At 43.5% G+C, this 24,493-nt stretch overlaps 3 protein-coding genes and 2 long non-coding RNA genes across 12 annotated transcripts in view; 3 read left to right on the top strand and 2 right to left on the bottom strand.

Annotated features, from left to right (window-relative positions):
• Positions 1-3,020, top strand: part of MDN1 (midasin AAA ATPase 1) — a 102,679-nt gene extending 99,659 nt beyond the window's left edge. For all 3 annotated transcript variants that reach the window (XM_074862068.1, XM_074862067.1, XM_074862066.1), the window contains 2 exons: positions 582-724; positions 2,071-3,020. In XM_074862068.1, coding sequence (XP_074718169.1) covers positions 582-724; positions 2,071-2,259 — 332 coding nt within the window. In that variant the 3' untranslated portion in view covers positions 2,260-3,020. The remainder of the gene's footprint in view (positions 1-581; positions 725-2,070) is intronic.
• On the bottom strand, positions 733-4,514 carry LOC141940714 (uncharacterized). Of its 2 annotated transcripts, XR_012628092.1 has the most exons (3): positions 4,304-4,514; positions 4,006-4,197; positions 733-1,126 (listed from the first exon to the last, which is right to left on the bottom strand). It is a non-coding gene; the product is annotated as an uncharacterized LOC141940714 (long non-coding RNA). The 2 variants fall into 2 exon arrangements; XR_012628091.1 differs by lacking the exon at positions 733-1,126 and having other exon boundaries at positions 3,882-4,197.
• LYRM2 (LYR motif containing 2) lies at positions 4,493-6,713 on the top strand. The gene is made up of 3 exons (XM_074862075.1): positions 4,493-4,734; positions 5,260-5,400; positions 6,317-6,713. The coding sequence occupies exons 1-3, from the start codon at positions 4,690-4,692 to the stop codon at positions 6,395-6,397; spliced, it is 267 nt and encodes an 88-aa protein (XP_074718176.1). The 5' UTR covers positions 4,493-4,689; the 3' UTR covers positions 6,398-6,713.
• Positions 6,714-7,512: 799 nt separating this feature from the next.
• Positions 7,513-9,353, top strand: LOC141940713 (uncharacterized). Its single transcript, XR_012628090.1, has 2 exons — positions 7,513-8,184; positions 9,190-9,353. It is a non-coding gene; the product is annotated as an uncharacterized LOC141940713 (long non-coding RNA).
• ANKRD6 (ankyrin repeat domain 6) overlaps positions 8,739-24,493 on the bottom strand; it is a 114,962-nt gene continuing 99,207 nt past the window's right edge. For 2 of the 5 annotated variants that reach the window (XM_074862071.1, XM_074862069.1), the window contains 11 exons: positions 22,194-22,292; positions 21,047-21,145; positions 19,293-19,391; positions 18,964-19,041; positions 18,491-18,595; positions 18,102-18,242; positions 17,566-17,742; positions 15,400-15,552; positions 14,365-14,478; positions 12,270-12,612; positions 8,739-11,034 (listed from right to left, as the gene is read on the bottom strand). In XM_074862071.1, coding sequence (XP_074718172.1) covers positions 10,460-11,034; positions 12,270-12,612; positions 14,365-14,478; positions 15,400-15,552; positions 17,566-17,742; positions 18,102-18,242; positions 18,491-18,595; positions 18,964-19,041; positions 19,293-19,391; positions 21,047-21,145; positions 22,194-22,292 — 1,983 coding nt within the window. In that variant the 3' untranslated portion in view covers positions 8,739-10,459. The remainder of the gene's footprint in view (positions 11,035-12,269; positions 12,613-14,364; positions 14,479-15,399; positions 15,553-17,565; positions 17,743-18,101; positions 18,243-18,490; positions 18,596-18,963; positions 19,042-19,292; positions 19,392-21,046; positions 21,146-22,193; positions 22,293-24,493) is intronic. The other 3 variants (XM_074862072.1, XM_074862070.1, XM_074862073.1) reach the window with 2 other exon arrangements.

Below are 24,493 nucleotides of genomic sequence, written 5' to 3'. Positions count from 1 at the left end.
GTTTAGTTTTCTCCAAAAATAACCCATTTTGGGCAGTCCAAGATTGCTCTCTGATGGAAGCCAAGCCCATTACAGTGGCGACAACAGGGAAACATGTTTCAAAAGCACAGTCTTAGTCCAAGGTGAAACACTAATGCTTCTGGAGGAACAGATTTGGACTCTCTCTCTTTCATTGCAGCAGCTGCTGCTCTACTGAGGTAGTGATCTAATGGCTGCACTCTTACAATTCAGCCAATATTTATCTCCTGGGCACCTACCAGGCATGAAAGACAAGGCCGTGACTAATTTCGTTAGGTATTTTCCATGCCTTTCATCCTTGATTATGGTACTGATGGACTGGGGATTTTTCCCCCAGTTACTCTCAATGGTTTCACACAGTGGGAAAAACTTTCTTTCTTGACCCACTCGTAACTGCAGCTTAATGTTAAGTCACAGAATTTTCTTTGTTAAAGACTTAATTTCCTTAGGAATGCTCTGAGGGTTTTTCCATTATACCCAGATGACTAACAGCAAAATAGTCTGTTTGCCTTTTCAATCGATTACTCTAACTTACTGGAATTTAAAATGTTCTTTGTGCTCAGAAACAGCGCAGCTGCTTTTGATTGTATCTGATGGAAGAGGCCTTTTCTTGGAAGGCAAGGAACGAGTGACAGCAGCAGTTCAAGCAGCTCAGAATGCCAATATCTTTGTTATTTTTGTAGTGTTGGACAATCCTAATTCCCGGGTAAGTAAATGACCCAGGGAGAAGTATTCAAGTGCAGTGAATGAGAAATATACAAATTTTTTTCTTGTCTTTTGTAGTGCTTTAAGGCTGTCTTGTCTTTTGCAGAGGCCAAAGATATTTAGCTCAGTTTCAGTTTTTCACAATGTCTGTCAGATCTCATGATTTTTCCCTACTGTGATGCTTATCCTCTGTTGATTTTAAAAAATACCAAACCAACTTTGGCTTCTATGCCATAGAAAATCTAAGTAGGAGCTTCTGTCTTCAAATGTAACGGTTGTAGATTTTGGCCACTAGAGAAGTAGCTGGCAGGTTGACAGATTCAAAGTTTGAGAAACGCTTTGTTCATCTCAATTTTGATTCAAATGGATAATTTTTGACAGCAGTCTCCATTTGATGTGGCAGCTGTAACCAATGAGAGATTAAACATTAGACAGAAAGGAGTATAGGAGAGTTATTTAGTGCCTGAATTGGGAAAGCTGGGTACCGTATTTGGTAGCTGTGAAAGAAAACTGTTACATTTCCTTGGTTGGGAAGCTGAACTATCCAGGAGCTTTTCAGGCAGACTCTGTAGTGCAGGAAGTGAGTAAACTTAAGCCTTACTTTGAATTATGTGATGAAGACTCTTAATTCTGTAGTTAACTTTTTTTTCCTATTTTTCCATACAAAACTTGTCTGCTATATTTATTGTGGGAAAATTAACAATTCTCTTGCTGATTAACTACTATAAGGTTCTGATGAAACCTGGCTTATAATGTCAAGTGAAAATTCTGGGTAGTGAAATGCATTTTTCATAAGTTTTATTAATTTTCTGAGCTGCTACACCGAGCAACTAAGAAGCACAGCTGGAGTTCAATCTGATTTTTGTCTTTGTAGTATTTGTTAAAATATTATAAAATAATTTGCTAAAGAATCTTATTCTCTTAGGTCACTGCACAAATGCAAGTCAAACTCAGCCCTAAAGAGCTTACAGATGATAGGGTTGGGAAAGCATGAAATATATGAAACCAAAGTGATAACAGTGAACTCAAATCATAAAATACTAAGGAAGGACAGGGTTTATTTATAGAACTTGGTAATGCAGAAGCTTAAACTCAGTCTCCTCTAGCCTATAATGTGTTGATTAGGGCATCTTTATCTAAAAGCACAAAAGCATTTAACTGCTTTGTGTTCAGCTCTTGACTTGATTTACCATTGAATACTTATGGCTTTTAATCTTAAAACTCTCTATTAATTTTTAATATGAGAGAGGAGGAATTACAAGTCTTTGAAAAATAGGTAGATAATATCCAAGTCCTGTAGTAACAAATTCTTTTCGTTTAGTAGTAACAGAAATTCTTTTTTTACAGGATTCCATTTTGGACATTAAAGTACCTATATTCAAAGGACATGGAGAATTGCCTGAAATCAGATCTTACATGGAAGAATTCCCATTCCCGTTCTACATGATCCTTAGAGATGTGAATGCGCTTCCAGAAACTCTCAGTGATGCACTCAGACAGTGGTTTGAACTGGTGACTGCCTCAGACACTTTGTAGACAAAGTCAGTACCTGATTGCTGCTAAACCGCTGAAATACATGAAATGGCATTTCATCGGATTGTTCATAAGGCCTCTCTCTAACTAGGATTAATGTGCAGGAGCTGCCCTCTGGCATGAGAACAAAATGGTTGAGGTGCATTCTCCCACATTTGTCAGAGGAGAATTGTGCAATGGTGAGACTGTCATTTTCTTTCATTGCCTATTCCCACAAATAACGTAAAACTTTCTTCAACTTCTCTTGTAATAACTTATTACTTTAAAAAAAAAAAAAAGTATTTGTAATGTTCACAGAGGTAAAATTATTCCTGCCACTGTCTATTGCAATAAGAAAAATCAGTCTTGCTTCTGGGAAGGCGTTTCTGCATTAGAAGACCTACAGGTGTCTTGCAAAAAAGCATTCTTTAGCTTCACCCATGTGGCTGGTACCTCTCTGGGAAGGTGTGGGGAGCAGGGGAAGCAGATGGTTTAAACAACCAAAAAAAGTACTTGAATACTTGAAACTATTCTGCAATTTAACACATCCTATTTAATTACTGCTGATTTTTGTCTGACAATATCAACGGGGAGTTTTATGAATAATGCCATATGATCATCCCTATATTATCAGTTTACACTGTGAAGTTTGCCCCTCTGTCCAAGTCAGACATTGAGGACGTTTCATTAATCCGATGTCTTAGAGCATGGACATGATTTTTCATTGCAGAAGCTATGCATCTTATATTGTCTGTACTAATAAAAAGAGGTACCACTGTTTATAATTAAGATGTCTATTCTTTCAATTGATCAAAGCTTGAAGAAGTTAACCAAATTTGCCACATGGAGATGCTGTGCATTCTCTAGCAGTGCACAAATACTAATTTTCATATGAAAATGTATTGTGGTTTATGTAACTACAACACCTATCCCTCCTCTTATGAGGATAATGCCAGCACAGAGGTTTGATTAGGGGTCCAGTCTTTTGACTTCTCTCAATGAAAATCTGAAGGAAGCTTTGCTTAAATGCCCCTGGTCTAAACTCTCTTTGAAGATTTTCTTTGTGTATGAAAATTGAAGGTGTCTCATTTGGAGAGTGGTGCAGGAGTTGATCAGAAAATGTCTGGAAACGTGGATGTATTCCCAAAGATTTGTGTTCTAGATAGAAAAGCCTTACTTGAAGTATTGCTGTAGCTGTTTCGAGGTGCAGCAGTGGCAAGACCCAGAGGTGTGAAATGGGCTGTTTCTCATATTTCTGGAGCTTTGCTACAGCTAATTCATGATAAGCAAATTTCAGAACTGAAAAGTTAAGAGGAACTCTATCCCATCAGAATTTAAATGTCAGGTACTATATAATACCCTTCCACGGTCCTTTAGATCTCTCATACGTGTATACCAAATACTTAAATGCTTTGGGAAATGTAACTGCAGAGGTGGTGGGTTTAGTTTGTTAGGTAATTCTCCAGAATGTGCTTCCATTTCAGACTTGTACTGAGTATTTGTAGTAGGAAACTTCTAAAATATTTTAAAATTTTCTAGTGTAAGGATACCCTTCCATCATAAATTATAGTTTGTTGCAGGGATGTCATTGTAGCCAGAGACAATGTTATCAGCAGTGCTTACTGCACAAACGTTTAAACAAACCACGTTTTTTCTCTGTAATTAACAAAAGACTTGCACTAAGTTTGGTACAAGGAAACTCGGAGTAAGTAACACAGAAACGAAAAGCATCAGTTAACTGCTGCTTTTCTCTGCAGGCCAGAAACTTACCAAGACCTTGCACTGTGTGAGCATTTTAAAAGATGCAAAAGGTAGTTCAGATGACTTCTAGATCTTACTGCTCTGTTTTAATTTAATCCTGCAGTTAAATATTTTAGTTTTATAGCTACATCAATCTTCAAAGCACAGGCCTTCCACCAAAGCTTCTCTGAAATGCAATGTTGCTGGAGCTTGTTTGCAGTTCTGGAAGAAATAAAACGGGTGAGGAACAGGAATGCACACCCTCCCCCACATTCCCCACAGCCTCCGGTTACTGTGGTAAAATTTCTGGTGCCTTTGACCAAAGTACCTCTGGTTTCGCCCGGGCCCCGCCGGGAGGGCTCGGTTCCGCCGCGGGCAAGCACGGAGCCGGGGCTCTGGCTCCGGGTTTAGCTCCGCGGTTGCTCTGGGGGCCGGGCCCCCACGGCTTCTCGGTTTGCTGGCAGCGGGGAGGGGAGGCGGCTGCCTCAAGGGCCGAGCGAGCCCGGCGCCGACCAGCCTCCCTGTGTGTTTGGGGGTGTTGTCCCCCGCCCAGCTCTGCCAGCTCTAGCTGCCGGGAATGAGGGGCCCCTCATCGCGGGCTCTTGCGGTCCCAGCCAAAGGCCCAGGAAATGGCCGCCGGTGTCGTCCGTTCTCCCCCGCCCCCGGCCCGGGGAGGGCTCGGCGGCGGCGGCGGGAGGGGCGGAGCTGCGCGTTATGGCCGCCCGCCGCCTCCCGCCGGGAGCGCTCTCCCTGAAGCAGGTACGAGCGGGCGGTGAGGCCTCCTCTCGCCCGCCCGGCGCGGGGGGTGGCGCCGCTGACCCCGCGGGGGACCCCGCCGTGCCGGGGCGGCGGGCTGCGGGGGCCGCGCTCTCCTCCGGGCTGCTGCCGCCCCCCGGCAGCCGCGGTCCCGACAGGGCGCCCCGGCCTTGGTGGCAAATGGCGGAGGGGAGCGGCCGGTCGGCGGGAGCTGCGCGGTGGGCCGCGGCGGGCGGTCCTCCGGGGTGGCCGTGAGGGTGGGCTGGTCACTCGCCCTTGGCACGCTGCTTTCTGTGTGCACAGCTAGCCTTGGGCAGCAGAACGCGCCCCGCACGCGGTGTGTTTGTTCCCGCGTGTGAAGTGTAGATGTCTTGGGCAGGGATCCACGGCAATACTGCATCTTTTAGGAAAAGCGACGGGGAACTTGGGGTTCGTTTAAATGTCCCTCAAAGCAAACAAAGCTGCGAGAGCACAGCTCTCGGTGGAGTGTCCTGGGACAGCGGATGGACTTGGCTCTCTCCTTCCCAGTTCCTGAGGCGACAGCAGGTTCTTCAGTTATACAGGAAGATCCTGCGGGCTATTCGCGATGTCCCTGCTGAAGCAGATCGTCACTATCTGAAGGACTGGGCCAGGGAGGAATTCAGGAGAAATAAAGATGCTACAGAAGAGGTGAGGATCAGGACTCCCAACCCGAGCGCCTGCCCTGGGGAATGATCAGTGTACTGTCCTGGTGGGCTTGTGCTGTGGGTGTCACTTCTAGTCTGGTGAAGAGGCTTCTGTTATTTTCTCTTGAGGAGCATTTATGTGAAGAAATAATTCAGCATCTCAAAATATTATCACCCACCCCCCCCTCGGCAGTAGTGATGTTACTCTGATGTCCAGATAATAATCTGGAATTAAAAAGCTAAAAAACAAGCAAATCGTGCTTACTCTAACCACAAATCAGAAAAATTTTATTGAATAATATGACAACTAACATATTAATGGTCAAGCTTTCTATAGCTTCTTTTTTTCATCTTTAATATTCAAGCTGAACACAGTCAGATTGGATGGTTGTACATATGAAGCCTGTATGAAATGCAGAAACCTTTACATTTCTTGTATGTCTCCTGTCCTCTGCTTTCTAGTTTGTTCCTTTTTCTAGCTAGTGCTCAAGGAATTGGTGGCTGCATTATACAGACAAAGCATTACAGTATTTAGATAAAAATAACGTTGAGAGAAGCATCTACTTGCTCCATAAAACACCTGGCATCGTAATGTCCACGAGCACTTGTCACTACTGATCTGCGAAGGCAGTAGACACAGAGGCATAAAGAAAACATTAGTCGGAGTTTGAGTCCAATTCAAAACTAAGTTCTAAAGCAAAGCCATAACCAGCCCCCAAACACATCGTTAAGGAATTGGAGAAAATTAATTCATTTATTCACCTGTTTTTTGACCATCTCGGTGACTACAGCTTTGCTTCAGACAAAGGTCACAATAGTGCTGGTAAGAATTGTATGTATTTTAATGTGTTAAAATCTGCGTGCTCATGTAAAACCTGTGCTGTGTACAGACATTCAGCAAATTCAGTTTTGTTCTACAGGATGCAATCAGGATGATGATTACTCAAGGCAACATGCAACTTCAGGAACTTCAAAGAACAATTAAACTGGCAAAATCCTGATCTTAAGTTTGTTGACAGCTGGACTTCCATCTGCTGCGAACAAGCACAGTATTTTTTCCAGAATGTGGTTATAATAGCAGCCTTTGCTGACAACCTGGTAATGTTTGAAGGTGGAATCTACCACAGTGGGTTGTTTGCTTTTTCACCTTCCTCTTCTTGGTTTGATTAACCTCCCATGTGGAAATCACTCAGACACAAAGGACTTTAAAGAGATGAATGAATGATGTAGCACATGCTACGGGAAAGGCAGAAAGCACCAAAAATTACAACAGCAGTGTTATTCCAGGGAAATGGAAAATAAATATAAACCATATTATTTTGTTGGTTTTCTATTGTGGCAACTCTTAAGTGGTAACAGCTCTTTCTGTACTGCACTGAGGATTTTTACCAAAATTTGGGATTAAAAAAGCATTTGGGATAAACAAAGGGGCTCAAATACACACAAAACATTAAGAAAATGTTCTGTATGTAGATACTGATTTTCAGTTATAGCTGAATAAAACTTAAAAGGGGAGGTCTTTATATATGAGATATTTTAGCCCCAGAAACAATTACCAAGTTAACAGGGAGTACCTTCAAGTTAGTGTTTAAAAGTCAATAGGTAGAATTACAGACAGAAAATACTAACTTCAAATATTGTGGTCTGGTTTTCCAAATGTTGTATTACTCTACTTTTGTTAGCTTGCAACTGTTCTTACCTTCCTGTAAATTGCAGTATATCTTTTTTTTCCATATAGTTTAAAAATGCCCAGGTGAGTCTAGGGTTCTCTCAGCATAAATAGCCAGACAGCAGTAGATAGATACCTGACCATCCAGTAGCTGTGTGCAATTGAGGTTGTGGTTTCAAGAGGTACAGGAACCTTTCCCTCTCCCCCTCTGCTCTCACAGTTCGCTTGGGGAGCCACCTCCCCTTGCCCAGCAGGCTTTCTGCGAGCTGGATGGCCTCACACAGCACGGCTGGTCAGTGTCCCCACTGGCACAAAGGACAGGACAGGACCATATTCCCCTTCCAGGCTACAGGAGGGAAGAAACCCCGCTCTGGAGCGGCAGGTATGCTGGTTGCTGGAGCCAAAGAAAGAGTCTTCAAAGCTACATACTGCAGCAAAGTTGCTTTGCAAAGAGCTGCTGCTTAATGAGGAAGAATGCCGTTCTTTTACTAATTCTTTTTCTGAAAGTCATTGTAGAATCCTTTCCTATATGATGTTTATTTATCTTTGCAGTAAAGGATGTGGTTCAGACAACCAGTGAGGCTGTTAAAGAGTTCAGGTTTGTAGTTAGAAACCGTTGAGCTTCTGATCAGTCAGTGAAAAATACATATGTCTAAATATTTTGTTAAAAATCTAGATGTTGTTAACATTTTCTGGTAGAATACATTGACAGAACATTAGTATGTTGGGGATTGGCTTTTCATCTTACCAGAAAACACTGTTTAGAAAGGAACTTTGACTAAACAAAGCGATAATCAGTGTTGGTTTGTTCTCACATGTAGCTTTCCCTTTCCCTCCAGCCAGTGGTTTGATTTCTGTTCCTTAATTAGGAGCCTTTCCCCTGCCTCCTCATTGCAGGGCTTTCCGTGTGGAGCCTTGAATCCGCATTGCTCCCCTGACACCAGTTTGTACGTTTCTAGGTTGTGGCCACATAACCCAGGAATGGGTCCTGACAGGCAGGGCCCTGGACAGCTGTTGGCGTCATGAGTGCTGCTGCCTCTGATCACCACTGCTTTGTGGGCTTGTTGAGATAAAATTGCCTGCCAGAAGCTTTTAGGAATCCAAGTGTAGTCTGCTAGGGTAAGTAAATTTACTCCAAATAGGGGTATTTTGTAAAGAAGTCCTTCAACTCTAGTAGCTTTGAAGGAGGGAGGACATCAGAGGGGAGTAAAAAGGAATTAGCAGAAAATGCCTCCCTTTATTTTACAGTACACTTTGCTTCAGAAAACTTCTGAAAACTACTCTGCAGTCAAGTTACTGTCTTAAATTAGTGCTCCAATGGCTACCTTAGTAGTGCAGTCTGTATGTGAAGTTGATAAGCTAAATCCAGAGTCTTTCCCTTTCCCTTGCACCTGTGCAAGCTCAAGGGTGTGTGTGATCAGCTGCACAGCTCAGCCCTGTGCCAGTAACTTCTGAAATGGTGGGTGCGCACATCAGCTAACAAATGGCAGTCACTCCCTGCAGCCTCCCTCGGACAGCTGGCACACCTGGTTTCCATCTTTTATAGCCACAAACACAAAAGCTTAGAAGTTGCAGTCCAATTTTCTGCTTCCCCTTTTGAGTCAAGTGAGGGCATTTTGTCCATTGTCTCTGGCTAGAAAACATTACACCACAGACTTCTGAGCAACGCAGACTTCTGAGCAACACTTACTTTAATTGCTTGGCAAAACATTCACTTTATCAAGGTGATACAAAACTTAAATAGCATGCTTCTGCATTCCTACAGTAGCTTAAACATAACTGTAAACATATGAAAGTGTCTATATTAGACTACAGAAGTCAGAGCAATAAAACTAGTAGTTCCATAACAGCAGATACACTTGTCTTGATAGTGCATTAATAGTAACTTTAAAAATATTGTTATATAATACAATTTTCTTTGCTTTATACATCTGCTAAGAAGACAGAAGCTTAATTACTAATTAGTCAATGGTGTCTTCAATACTGTGAAGTATTTTGTATTGATTTTAGGACTCCTCAGTACAGAAAAAAATCTCCTTGGCGTAACAGTACTATCCTGTGTTTGAATTGTTTTTCAACAATTGTTCTATCATGACCTGTTAAGTAGACTTACTTTTCTAACAGAATCTGATGGAGCCTTCTCAGAGGTATAAGGAGGAAACCCTAAAGGGATACAGATGCAACAAGTTCCAGTGCCTCTGGTTGATCTGGAATCTGTCAGCCTGGACAACCATGGCCATTGTAGGTTTTGATTTTATAAGAAAACACATCTGTAAAAAACTTTAAAATGTTGTTGAGCTCTATTTTGTGGGACTGTTGGTGAAAACAGTTCTAAGACCTGCAGACTCCCCAGGGCCTAGTCTCTTTTTTAAGAGATACAAGGGAAAAAACAGAGAGAGGAATCATTCAGAGGAACAAATGAAGACAGTCTGGACAAGGTGTCTGGGAGAAAATCCTGACTCTGCAAAAGAAGAAACATTTGAGTATGGGGAACCAAGCTTTCACTTCTTTAGATAAAGGATTTCTTCAAGCTTCTTCAGTAGTAGAGAATTCAGCCATTTGCTGCTTGAAGGAAAAAGATTTTATATAAAAATTATACCTAGCAAGTAGAGCCACCCATGTCCCAAACAAAACTTCTCAGCCAGATTACTAGAGTACGGCCCCAAAAGCCATGTAATCACCAAGAGCTTTGCAACCAGGACACCATTAAAAAAATGTAATTTAGCATTTGTTTTAATAATGTAAAACAGAAAAGCAAAGCGCCAACTGAAGCCTCTGTACCTAAGCAGATGTCTCAGCTTAGCATCTCACTCCGTGGGAGCCTGACCTCTCCCAGCTGGAAGCCTGCTCCTGTCACCTACGCGGGCTTGTCATTTGAGTTGGTTCTGTAGCTTCTCTCCACTGACTAGAGAGAGGCCATGGGGAGTATCCAAAATAGCATCAGTAGCCCTTCATCACTGAGGAATTTGTCAAAAGCTCTCAAACATCCTGGATTTATTTCAGTATTGGTATCACCGTGTGTTTACATGTAGCATACAGTGGAACCCTCTGGCCACACATGACCTATGTGGAAATAAGGAAATTCCCTTTTCAGAAAGCAGTTTTGGTTTCTAATGCAGTTTGTTTTCAAGCAGCACCTGGAAATTGAGAGTGCAATATTTAACAGACACTTGGAAATAACAAAGAAAGGATCTAATCTGCAGCATTTCATTGTCATCAGTACAGTCTGCATATGAATCCTCCTCAGTTCTGGAGTTTCTACTCCGGAAAAAGAGCATTTTTTTTTTTTTTTATGTATAACAGGCACTACAAATATATCTATCAACATTCCAGATTCCCGTACAGCAGGTTCCAAAATGAGTCCCGTTGCTTGTCTTCACCTGCTTGGTCGATGCTAGCTCTCTTTCTGCACCTTAGTCCTTAATTTGCTGAGCTCCTCTTCTAAGCTTTTAATATGCTCCTTGAGTGCAGCTTTGTCTTGCTGCGCCTTCTGATTAGCTTGGCACCGGGCTGCTTCTATCTTCCGCTCATACCACTTCTCCATCTGCGTGGAAACAGCCTCAAAGAAGTACTGTGTTATCTCCAGGGCCTGGGAGGTGTCTCTGAGCGGAGGGGCGGGCGGCTGTCCTGCAGGCAGGCCCAAGGGCTGCTGCTCCTGGCTCTGATGGGCCCCGGCATGGTGCGGAGCTTTGTGCCTTGACTGCCCGCTTTTGCTCGACTTCTTTGTCTGAGTTCCTTTGTCGATGAAGTAGCCGCTCTGTGGTTCAGTCTTTGCAGGTTCAGTCAAGGGCTGCAAAGCAGCTTGAACCTTAACATGTCTTAATTTGGAGCCCAAAAGCTCAGAGGAGGGCAGGTCCTGCTGGAACCTGTGAAACGTGCTGGCACTAACAGCTTTGGCCTTTGGCCTGACATCTTGGGCAGCGGCAGAAGAAGAAACTGGTCCACCAACGATTAACTGTTGCTCAGTACCTACAGAATAAAATATATACATATATATTTAGAAAAGCTCTGGGCATTTACTTTAGCATTCAGAAATCCTCATCGTTCGACGAATGATGGGGTTTCCCATGTACCGTGCTGTGTGTACATTGTAGAGAATTATTCTAGTTCATTGCATCTTCACAGTCAGGTGATATAATAAAGAGTCATTAGAAGAGAAAAGCTGGCTGAGGCAGAAAGGCACTGCATTGCGGCTGTGGGACTACAGACTGACAACAATCAAAGGACTTCATCAGAAGATCATGTAACAGATCAGGCTAGATTCCCAAAGTAGTTTATGTCTGCTGCTATTTATGACCCCCGTGCTTCTACAAAACTTGAAGCCCCACTAATTTTGCAAAGGTAACACATTTTGATGTTCCTGAACTGTTCAATGCAGTATAGCTCACGCTACCACAAGCTCTCTTGTGTGGCCTTCTGCCTTTCTAGTCTGACGGGGTACCCACGTCCATGTCTGTTCTTTGCATAGTGTTTGGGGGCGGGGGGGCATATACAGTGTATTTTACAGCAGCCTGGGGTTTCGATAGCATTCTCCTTGGCTGTGGAGACCTGCTCATTCTGCCTGTCTCTTTTTTTTTTTTCCTCAAAAGCTTCCCTGGCCAAGCACAGAGAGGTGGCTTGAACTGTATCTTCAGGTGGCCTTGATCCCTGAGTGGGCTTCAATGTTCTCAGCTATTATTTTTCTTGTCAGATGAACTAATAATTAAACAGACTTTGGTTCAAGAAAAGAGGAAAAACTGAGAGTTTTATTCTATATCCTTGCAGTTTGAACATTAACCAGGGAAATGAGTATTTCAGGTTCATATCCCTGCACCCTGCCATTATAGGTTCCATACATCTGAAAAGCACTAAATACACTTTCTTCAGCAGACTTTGGATAATCTGCACACCTTCCTGGCAGACAACAGGGTGGGAGCAATTCTCACTCGGAAGCTGGAGAAATTTCAGAAAATAGAGTTATTCAGAGCATCAAAGGACTTGGCTTCAAAGGCACAGTGGCATGGAAGCACCATGAAGAGTCAGCAGAATTCCACCCAACCATGTCTTAAAATACTCCCAGTGGCTGCCTTGAAGTATATTCTAATCCCAAGACATTAGGCAGATGGATGGGGGAAAGCACGCTGCCATAATTAATATCTGTGGTATTAATACAAGTATCCCTCAGTTAATGAGCTAGCTTTTGAATGAATATGACATCTAAGTACCTGACAAGGTTGTACCCGACGCACCATCTTGTTGAATGCAAAAATGTTGCCCAAAGCTCTGTTCTGGCATCTGGACTCTGCTCCTTCCCCCATCTTCTGAGAGGCTGTTTGGGAGCGTGATATAGGAATGCTGGTGGGAGCCCTCTGACTGCAGCACGGGCTGGTTGGCTTTACAGTCCTTGGCACTGTGGGGGTTGTTCTCAGTATCCAGGGTCTCAGTGAGAGACTCACAAGTGGACAAAGTTGATTTTGGTCTTGATGACCTGGAATCACCAGAAAGCTTGAGCTCCAGATTCTGAATCTTCAACAGGCACCAAGTCTTCAGCTCATCGACCAAGGAAATCTATGAGAAAGAGACTGCAAATTAGATGATCCTATGATTAGAGCCTATGGTTCCTGGGCTGCTGAGGACGTGTGGCAGGGACAAAGAGAAGCAAGCTGGGTATCTGCGGGCTTAGACTCCCTGCACAGATGTGCATGCCGCAACTGGAAATAAAGGACTGCAAATCAGAAAAAGATGAAGAACTATGCATTAGCTAATGAAAGGCACCCTCTTTAGTCCAAGCTGCCACCACTTAGATTTGAATGTACTTCAAATGCAACTCTAAGTCCTCTGATCAGGGATGACTTGTTTAATCATACAGTCAATGGCACTTCCTAAGTGCAAGGAACATCTCATGTTGTCAAAGGTGCCATTTTTTAAGCGTGAAATTCAAATTAGATACTTCTGGGTCACAGCTTTACACCATTACCAACCTCTACTCCTCTGTTCATTTGGTGATAACGATGAGTCCCACGATAAATTACTTACAGCTTTCGAATTACAAAGGTGCTTAATAAGTGTCAGCTGCAGAGGCATTTGCCAGTGATCATTTAAAATATGAGTAGCTCTTTTACCCTCTTGTTCATATGACATCATGAATTTAGTTCCTGTGGCCCTCCTATGCACATGAACATTCAGCCATTGCATTTAGTAAAGCCCAACTCAGTTTTTCCAGTAGTTTCAATTAGACCCAACAGAACTTCCAGCTGATATCACTCAATGGTAATTTCAATTCCCCTATCGTATCACTCCAGTATCTCAGTTCTTAAATAGAGATTACAAGGAGATAAAGCACAAGCCGAGACATTCAGAAGCCAATATAATACTGATGTCTCTTGCTATGAAATAAAAACTAAAGCTGCCTTAGTTTGATAAGTACTTTTCTTTGGAGAATAGTGTTTTGCAGATCTTAGACTAAAGTATCTTGATCAGTAGTTTATGCTAGGATTATCACAGCTGCCAGTCTTTTAACAAGGATTTGGAATGGTCTTACATGACATTTTACTAGCACAGCATGTATTTCTCAATTCTTAGAAGAATACCAGTAATGAGAAAATTAATTGTATTTTAAGTTTAGCCATGTGAGTGGAGAAACACAAATTTCTGTTTTAATGGTGAGTTTTTGCAGAAGCTAGACAGGCAAGAGCTGGATCTCTACGGGAACAGTTTTTCTTGTAATGCTGGTTAAACAAGCATACAAAAAGAACTTGCCTATTGGCAGTAATACACAGCTTGGAGATGGTGCACTGTTGCCAAAGTCAGAAGGAAGAACTGCAGCCTTTTAATACATGGGGAAAAAAAAAAAAGATCGGACAGAGAAGAAGGGGAGAGACTCCCAGGGCACACAACCAAATGGATGAGAAGTAAAAGGAACACCACAAATCTCAGCCTTCATTACTATTTGCAGATGTTCCTGCAGATGTCCTTTAATGAAGCAAAAGCTGAAAGCATAACTGTTAAAAATTTAGCGGTAGGAATTTTTGGAAAGCACTATGTTAGAAAAAAGATATTTTGTTATAGATCCCACACTTTCAGACCCACCAAGTTAAATTATGGCAGTTGGACTGGATGCCACACTCCCCATTTCTAATGCAAAAGCTTTATAAATTTGGTTTAGAGATTAAGGTGGTGGATAGAAATAATTCAGTCTTTGAAGCTCTTCTGCCTGTTTCAACAGATGAGATAAATCTTCAATATTCTCTCTGCCTGCTGGAACAAAACTCTTGAGCTGATCCATCTGAGCTAACAGGGAGTAGCTGTTTCAAGCCCTACCTGCCGTTTCTCCCCCTCATTTTTTTCCAGCTCAGTGTGCTGTTGCAGGCGGTGAAGGCACTCTGTTCTCTCTGCGGACAGCCGCTCAGCCATAAGCTTGTCTAAAACACGGAGCTGTGGAAAAAACCCACAATTTAGCTGAGACGACCATGTTAAAAACCAAACAAAACCTCCATATGCGAACCTTGTAAGTCAAAGTACAGTCTGTCTTTCAGTTTTCTTTTCTAGGAATGCTGCCAACTACAATTAGATGTAACTTGCAAAAAGGTTCAATCACAAAATTGTTGATGAATAACAATTACATTAAAAATAAAAAATAAAAAATAATTCAGAGGATCTTAAATCTCAGTGCAAACAGAATTCAGAAAGAATTCATACAATTATGAAGCGACCTTCTGTCTTTAAGTTTTCCTCTTAGGGCCTCAAGAACTTGAGATTTTTGTTGTGATGGTTTAGCCTCTGCCGGGGTCTGAGACCACGCGGCCGCTGCCCCTCCCCCACAAAGGGAGTGAAATACAAAGCCCCAAGACTGAAATAAGGAAAGGTTTAATACAACAGTGCAATAGCAACACAACCAACAACAACAATAACAATAACAGTAATAGTGATAGCAATGAACAGAGCAAAATAGCTACCAAATACAGCAGTTTGAAGCACGATGTACAAAACCACGAGTGCACCGCGCTCCGCGCCAGGAAAATGTGACCTGCCAGGATGTGACGTCCACATGGTATCTGAATAACCCGGCTAGAGCTCCCCCCCACTGCTGGGGAAACTTAACCCTATCCTGGTTAAACCAGGACATTTGTCTAATAAGTCACCTAACAAATTAAATGTGTTTTTCTCAAGACCCTAGTTTGCAACTTTAGATCCCTGTGGAATGTCACAGTTCCCTGGTCTTGAGTATTAGATTTCAGGTTTGTTTGTACAACACAAGAAGCAATAAACAAATCATGACAATGAAAATATTCATTAAGCTCAGGATATGTTTCTAATAGTCACGTGGACAAGCAGACCGCCAGGTCCTATTCTTACTTGATGTTGAGTTTTGCTTTCCATCTGGCCCAGCTTAACATTCATTTTATCCTGTACTGTCCCAAACTCAGCTTTTATCTCTTCCACCGTTGCCTCCAGCTGATTTTCCAGTTTATTTATCAGGGGCTCACAACGACATCCATTTATTGGTGCCTGAAAGGAATAACACATTTACTTGCTGCATTGCGCTGCCTTCTTAGTGTACTTGGAACACTATCACAGCCTCCTTGAGTCAGTCTTGGGCTCTTCTGTACCATGTACTGTATCTCACCCTCCTGATAACATCTTACAGTAACTCAGCAAACAGGCTATTAGTTGGAAAAGCACAGGCTAGAAAAGGATTGATCTGATTTATATGGACACATGCTAACACTCAGCAGTGTTGGATTTTGCTGGGGCTACAAGCAGCAATGAGCTCAGATCACATACGTTGTGGTACCGTGCGCCGTATAAGGGGATACCACATTACAGGCCTGTACCCCATGTCTCAACACTGCAATTCTGAACTGTACAAAAAAGATTGGATTTTGTGGATGTGTGCAGGTTTTGTCTGCATTTGTTTTTTAACCTAATGCCAATAATGTGCCGCTTTTTTTTTGTACTGTATGGCAATGTCTCACTGCTCCTGCCTTCACTCTGCTGGCATTCAGCTGACCCTTATCTGCTGTGCACACCGCTGCCTTTCTTTGGCTTGCGTGACACCACCCCAAGGCTCCTCTGCAAGGGGAGCTGCACTGACCACGTTGAAATCTCTCAGGGAGATGGTTCCAAAAGGCTCCCTCATCACCTCTGCAGTCCACAGGCAGAAACTGGCTCCCTTCAGGGGGGTGAGTCAGGAGCCCAAAGCGGCTGCTCTGAATCTGGCTGCAGAGGAGCCTCCCTCTCTCCTTTGGCCCTGCAGTACTGTTTCACAACTTGGGGGTTATTCCCTTGGCAGGGGAATGTGGGTGGTTTGTGGAGCGCTAGAGAAAGCTTCAGAAATACGTGTGGTTACGAAATGCTGTTTGCTATTCAGGGCCTGAGGGCATCAAAGAAAGCAGACGAGCAAAAAGGAAGGGGAGAGAGGAGTGTCATGTATTTCAGGAAATACGATAGGGGAGTCTAGCTCTATTAAGCTAATCTTTGTGAATAGATTAGATTTGTGTACAAATCCTATCTGCCCTCTGCACCTTTCTTCCTGCTCCCCAGGTCCTTCCTACTGGCCATCCTCCAACCATCAGATCCTAGGGGCAGGGAGATGCTGCTTTTAACATACGACAGGTCCTCTATCCTTCCTGAATGCTAGTCTGCTAGATGTCTGCTAGTAGGATAATCCCATAGTCCCCCTGTCTGGAAATTTCCCAAGCGTTCCACAGCAAGATGTTGGAAAATACAGCCAGTAAAAATTTGAAGTCTGACTTGAGTGATCTTCAGAATCTGCTGAATTTGCAAATTCAGCAGAAGCTAAGGAAATGAAAGGATTGGCCTCCCAAAGGTACAGGAGGGCAATATTAAAACAACACTATAGATGTTTACAATGTCTACAGGGTAATTTGCTGACTGTTTTCATGCTTTTTTATAACTGGTAAATACTTGCATAGTAAAATGACTAAAATATCAGTCTCTAAACTGGAATAAATGCACATGAGCTGGTAACTCCAGGTTTATTTGTGAACCAATTTCTGTACAGCTTCTGCCTCCAGTAATCGTAGAATCCCCAAAGGCATGTTGCAATAAACAGAAGGAACTGAAACAAAATGTATCAAGCATACTCAAGCTCTTGGTTTAGGTAGCAAGCTTCAGTGCTCACACACTGCTCTCATTTATTTTCCTTGGAAAAGCTCTTTGCATTTCCTGTCAGAAATCTTAATAGTTCAAAGTGTATCATAAAAGTTTCAGTGTCATTTCCAATCACTGTTCATAACTTATCTCCAAAAAAGAAATACTTTGTAGCTCAAAACTAGTTAAGTATGTCGTCTTTAACATGCACAAAACCAGCTTATTGTTTACCAGACTTCAGGCCAAAACGCAGCTGAAGCCCAAACAAGGAAAAGAAATACACAGTCATGATTTCATACCCCTTAGAGTGCAGTTAATCGAGCGTGTTTTCCATCAGTTAGCTAACTGTGCCCCAACTCCAAGCGCTGCTCCCTGCATCTCCCTCCATGAGGGCAGCGGCCGGCTCACCTGCATCACCTTCCCATCCTTCCCTCGGTAGAGCGTGTAGAGCTGGTAGGCTCGGACCTCGTGCGGAGGGGGCGGAGAGGAGCAGTGATGTCTACTTCTACGCTTAGGCACGTTTTGCTGGGGCCGAGGGAGTGTCTGCTGATCAGCCGGGGAGATGGGGTCCGAGAGTGCTGAAACCTGCATAAAATACACAGGAACGTTTTCCCTGTTTATGACCCCCCTGGTAAACTATTCCTGGTGGGTACGAGACAAATCCATTGTGACAATTACAGCAAAAACCTGATTAAAACACCAGTCCAGTGGCTGGCAACAACCTCAGTGTCTGTCAGCACAATAACCAGATTTGCACACAAATCTGGTTCGTGTGACCCTCAACAGCAGAATTTCCCCACCAGAAATCATTTTTGTCTGAAGACTATCTCCACCCCATGAGCACAGCAGGGCTGCTGCCCTCACTCACCAACACGCCGAAGGGGTACCTGTACCCCTCAGGTGGCTCAGCTACTCCTTCTCTGCTGTTTTAAATCTACCAATACCTTTTCCTTTGGCTTTTTCTTTTTGCTCTTCTTCCCTCTGGGATCTGGTGAGGTTGACCGAGGTTCATCCTTCAGATCGTTCTTCCTCTGCGGTGGCTGGTCACTGCTCGGCGTGTCATCAGCAGCTGAGACACTGCCCTGCTTGAAGCAAAGACAGGGAGTTCAGAGCAGTTGCAGAGATGGGGAAAAGGTGCCTTTTCTTCAATTTCCCAGTTTTAAGCTGCTCTGCACACATGAGTGGACAACTCTTTAGCAGCAAAGCATGACAGACTGCCTCAGACAGCTGCTGTGGTCATGCACAAGTGATGGCTCCAAACAGATTTAGTCCTGATGGGTTTTATTTACACTCCTTCCTCACAGGAGATGCAGCTGGTAACGCCGGGCTGTACCTTGCTCTGTACCACTTCATCCCGTGGTACCGACTGAGCTCGCCTTTCCTCCTTCAGTCTCTCTCTCTTCTTCCTCAGGCTTCTTCCACGGTTAAAGCGTGAGACCTGAAGGCAGACCACACTGTTACTCAGTGATGTCACGTTCTTTCCTACCACAGAAGCCAAGTAATAGAGCAGACCTTTTTCACCTCTATCTAAAAGGCAATTGATAAAGGAGAGTGCACTGCCAGATGGACGCTGATGGGCCAAGCAATGTGGGTGTTTACAGCCATGAAAACACACCACCACAGAGAAAAATCAGGGCACTTTGCTGTACCCTGGAGGGGAGAGCGCAGCCTCCTGTGTCCTCAGGCTGGTTCCCAAGCCAAGCCCAGCCCTCCTCACGCAGAGGTGACAAGGAGGAGCTGGGCAGGGATTGTGCCTGGTCTCATACCAGAATACATACATCTAGGGGGGAGAGATTTGCAATGTACCTGTGATGCTTTAGTGAGGAGAAGTGCCACCTCAGGGTTATTGTGCTGTCTGGCAACCTCTAGAGGGGTCTGACCTGCCTGAGAAGAAAAAGACAATGGCACTTTCTTCAAAACACAAGCTACTAGAAATGTGGAATTTCTCCACCCAAGGTTAGCACATGCTCTGTGCACAAGAGTAAAGTGACTAACTGCTTTCATTTACCCAGATTTAACTGAACTCTAACATCCAGATATTTTCTACCAACACAAGAGTTGTTGGTAGAACAGTAGGTAGAAGAAGGGAGTCTGCATTAATACAGAATACCAAAGAAACTCCATGTCCTGCTTACGTTGTTGACAACGGATGCATCAGCCCCTGCCTCCAGCAACAGCTTAACCACCTTCCTGTGATTTAGAGCAGCAGCTACATGGAGCGCAGTATCCCCTGCCTGCAAGTTAAAAAGCAGAAAACAACCGTGTAACACAAATCCTTGGGTCTCACCCTGCAGAAATCACACCTTCCTAAAAGATGCTCAGAGGTCAAAAGATCTACACTTAGTGATGCAACAACTAAGCTTAAATAAGGCCTGGTCAATAAAAAAAGCAGAGTTAGGAGGAAGGGGACAGGAGGGGGCAAGGAGCTTCTTCAGAGCAAGGACCTACTTCAACCTGGTTTTGAGAAATGCAGCAGGGGCGCTGGTGATCTGGTTTAACTAAACCAATTGATACATGACGCAGCTTGGAGACAGCCCAGCTCTACCGCCAGCAAACAGATACAACATCTGAGGGCAGAACCGGTTTTCCCACCACAACCTTCTCTCTGGGTTTTTTTTTTTTGCAGGTTTGATTATTTGGTGCACAGGTGGTCACGTATCACATTACTCAAAAACAGTCAGATAAGTACCAGCATCAAGATGGTTGGTGTTCTCTTCATGAGATTCCTCAAGAAAAAGAGTTTCTGAACCAAAGCCAGGAGGCGATTTGGGTCCAGCATTAACACACAGCCCTGCCCTTGTCTCGGTGCAGTGAGGTGAAGACAGCTGTGATCAGATTTGGGCACCAGTAACAGAGCCAGCAGCTGTTCAAGGCAGCCCAGACACGTGTATATCATGCCCTCCTGTCCCCTTTGCCTTTCATTTTGCCTTCAGAAAATTAGATCATCTCCTCGAGACTAGTGGAAATCTATTGCTTGTTGCTAACTTGGGTGAGGCATATTCATAAATAAAATCGTTATATGTGCAAATATGGAACAACTTTGGGTAGAGCTGGGGAATGAAGGAAAGGGGTGTCTTCTGGGCCAGGTTCACACCAGTTAATTTTAATATTCAGTAGGACAGTTTGCAAGTTAAAAAACTCATTTCCAAATAAAATTACATAGTAAATTTAACATGCTTAAACCCATTTTATTTGCTGTAATATCTCATATCTAAGAAACAAGATTAAACAGATCACAAAATATCTTTATGATCCTCAACTACACATAGAAAATTTCTCAGGAACATGAGACGATGTGGTTAAGCACCACATAACCTGTTTATTTAGCAGATTTAAAACATTTTAATGTACTAAATCCATTCCCTTCTACCACCCAATTAGACTATGGTATAAGTACAGCAATCAATTACTTCTCTACAGTTACTACGCTAGGATTAATCCTAGGTTAGACTGATCATTACTCTGAATTTAAAGCATACTTTTTCTTCACTTCTATGTCCTTTTAATTCCCCCTACTGCAAAATGCAGAAAGAAAACTATTCCAGAGGAATTCACATTTTTGTAGCATCTGAATGTTAGTGAGTTGTGCTTCACAGTATCTCTGTAATGGCCACGACCCTATGCTACTACCCCTGTCCCAAACCCCCTTTCTACAGCAACATACAACTGCAGAACCTCATAAATAGACAATGCTTTAAAGAAATGATGCAAATGCGATGGCAAAATAATAAACCACCGATATGCCATTACTTTAAGGCTACTCTTAAAAGCTCAGGCATTTGGTGGTACAGTGAAAGAGTGAAGCGGGATTACTTGGGTAGGAATCCCTCTTCCCAACAACTAGCCATATGCAAAGGGCACAGAGTCGCAATGAGGTTCATGCACTGACCTGGTTCTTTTCATGGACAGAACAGAAAGCACTGAGCAGCACCCTAACGATGGGCAAGTGATTATAACGAGCAGCCACATGCAGACAGGTATCTCCTGCCTGCAAACAGAAACAAAACTCTGAGCATGTAATTGCAGTAAGAAAGCTTGTGCTTGTCATGGTGTTCAGGGATGAAATAATCCTACTAAACCAAAAAAAAGCAGTAAATGCCACACACCACCACTGAACAGCAATGCTGTCTTCTCTGTGGTCCAAAATCTACTATCATGGGTGGGAAGGTTTAGCGAGAGCTGGGGTCAGGCAAGGGGGGGATACAAATTCTTTAACCACTGATGGGAAATACTGGAATTATAAAATGCTGGTTTACTGCACTACAAAACCTGATTTACATTTTTACATTAAATCTGTTCTTCTGAACTGCAAACCAATGTCATCTGGAAACTCAACCCGCTGTTGCACATATGAGGAGTGGAGGCCAGAGAAGCGTTCCCATGAGGGGTGGCACATGCGCAGCTGGGACTGGGAGCTGGGAGCAGAGCCCCACGGGTTTCCATTTCTGTATGCCTCTGCCCACCTTGTTACTGAGCAAGGTCAAAAACATCTGGCTTCCTTTTGTAGATTTTTTTTTTTCCTTTGTCATGGCAGAATCATTATAAAATAGGAGGAAAGCTGTCTGAAATTGAGGTCACCTTGAATCTACCTCATTTGACAGACCGACACACAGTATATATTATCCGTCTCAGTGGGGGCAGGTCTGAAGACTTTCACTGCTCTGGCATAAAACCCCTGTAATATTTCTGTCTTCTTGAGAGAGGAGCCCTTTTGCAGAATTGCATGACAGTGTGTGGGTCAGGACATCAGGACCCCGAAAAGCAGCAAAGGACCAGCTGCCTCAGTCTGTGTGACATCAAAACCCCCTTTGGCTCCTGCCATCCCAGCTCAAGAGATGCGTACAAGTAGTCCATCGCTCAGTCCTATCAAAAGCATTCCTGGACATGACGTACACAATGCTTTGTTAGTGGTTTTTTTCCAATAGCATTTATAATAAAAATCACAGCTTAAAGCTTTTCTGAGTATTTCTACAAGTTAAAGCAATATAGCTAAAACAAAGGCACACAAAAATGAACACGTTCTTTTCAAAACTCACATTATTTTTGAGGTCTGCTCGAGATCCTCCAAGTAACAAAACACGAGTACTCTGGGAATGGCTATTCTGGCAAGCCAGGTGAAGAGGTGTGTTACCTGCCTTAGAGAAATACAGGAAAATATAAAAGCCGTAGTTAGAAATTGGCCATAAGCACTAAAAAAATAAAACCTCACAGGTCTTCCCACAAGAAGATCCACCCAGAGGTGGGAAACTGTTGCTGTTTTCTTCCCAAAGATATGAGATGAATGAACCTGGAGACTGAAATACCCTCTTCATCCTGGAAATGATTTATCTGGGATATCGTAAAGGCAGAAATTGGACAGTCTAATGATATTTGCATTGCTCAAGTCTTGTTTGCAGGAAGCAAAGACTCTAGAAGCTGTCTGGTTCATTAATATCAAAACAGCACTATCAAGTATTTCATTTAAAGAAATGTAATTCTCGTGTTTCAGGTTTCACCCATGCACATACACAAAGAAACACGCTGCCATGGCATGGCGCTCTGATCTCAAGCAAAGATGGCCACAAGCGCTGCAGGGTGTTAGGCAGATGAGGGTCACAACGATTTCTGTTTATGATTGTTACACAAACCAGCTCCAAGTCTGGCTGGGTCTGTAGATGCTCTCACAGGGCAGGGTGTAGATTTTAGGCTATCGGGAACCTTCAATGTTCAGAAAGCACGCCAGTCTCCAGCCAAGATGAGAAGGGAAAAAATAAGCCACCCAAGGAGAATCACATGCTAAGGTTCCTGAAAGAAGCAGACATGCAGTTTTTATGGACGGAAATCAAAGAAGAGTTTGCTTGTGTATTGTCTTTCTAACACTGTGAAGAATTTTATTGGTCTGACAAGTTTTTCTGGCAGCTTTTGTTGGCCTGAAAATGTTTGGAGTTTTGGCTCTTGGGAGCTAGAAATTAAATCAGCTCAGGAAAAAGATTTCCCATGCTTACTCGGCTGCCTGTTCACCTTGATTACATCCTTTAATTTGTCCCCCGTGATTTCAAGACACAGATCAAAGCTGCAGGGTTTGAATTACAAAAGGCCAACTCTTAGATGTGGTCTTAGGTCCATGTTACAGACTATTTCAGGCTTGAATGTCATCTCTAAGCGGTGGCAGACATGAACATTTTCTTTCTCAGCTAAATTGCATTTAAATGACATGTTTTTCCCCTCCTGGGTTTATCTCTGAAAAGCCTCTGCAATGTCTTTATCATTTGTTGTTTGGAAGGTCAGCCCTGGTGGGAAGGCAGAGAAGTCCTGTGCAGTAGGTGAAGGGCGAGGACCTCAATGCTGGGAGAAGTCATGATGGTGCTGGTGCCTGGGGTCACAGCTCACAGAGGAGGCTCATCCAGCTCCTCTCCCCCACGGTGGAAAACCTCTCACCAGCTTCTGTGAGGGGCAGAGTGGGTCTGAGTTGTACTGATCGGGGGGTCTTCACTGGTCTACTGAATCTTCACAGAAATGTACAGACTGATGGAGGACCTAAAAAGGCAGCTACAACTGATCTCATGGGATGATCTATCACAGCAGAAGAGTTTTTATTAAGCCAACTTGAATGAAAATAAACTGCACCTCCAGGGTGATTGCTGCACAGGAGAAATATGGCTACCCAAGTGGTCTACCCATGTGTTGTCCCACTCCTCAAATGCCTGCCTGACTTGCCTTTAAAATCCCAGGTGTCCTGTCTGGCCTCTTCATTTCACTTAATATAGAAGCCATCTTCAATTGCATTGCTCTTTTCTATACTGTGCTCAAGGTGCTGTGCTGCAAGAAGTTGTACTGGGTCTGGCTGAGCCAGAATTGGTTTTCCCCTGTAGCAGCCCTCATGGTGCTGTGTTTTATGTTGGGAGCTGGCAGGGTGTTGATAGCACACTGGTGTTGTGGCTACTGCTGAGTAGTGCTTACACAGCACCAAGGCTCCTTCTGACATCTTCCCCCCCACAGTGGGACGGGGTGGGCAAGATCTTGGGAGGGGACACAACCAGGACAGCTGACCCGAACTGACCAAAGGGATATTCCATACCATATGACGTCTGCTCAGTATAAAGCTGGGAGAAAGGAGGAAGGGGGTGGGGTCACCCTTGGTCCTCCGAGGCAACCACTACGAGTATTGGAGCCCTGCTTCCTGAGAAGGCCCGACATCGCCTGTTCATGGGAAGTAGAGAATAAATCTGTTTTCTTTTTTTTGCTTCCACGCGCGGACCTTTGCTTTGCTTTGCTTATATTAAAACTGCTGTTGTTTTACCCACAAGGGTTGTTTTGTTTTCCTATCTTATTTTCTTTACCCTCTTTGCCCTGTTGA

The sequence above is a fragment of the Strix uralensis genome, chromosome 3 (assembly GCF_047716275.1).
Source record: "Strix uralensis isolate ZFMK-TIS-50842 chromosome 3, bStrUra1, whole genome shotgun sequence".
In the NCBI taxonomy this organism is placed as follows: domain Eukaryota; kingdom Metazoa; phylum Chordata; class Aves; order Strigiformes; family Strigidae; genus Strix; species Strix uralensis.
This window is presented reverse-complemented; position numbering and strand designations above follow the sequence as displayed.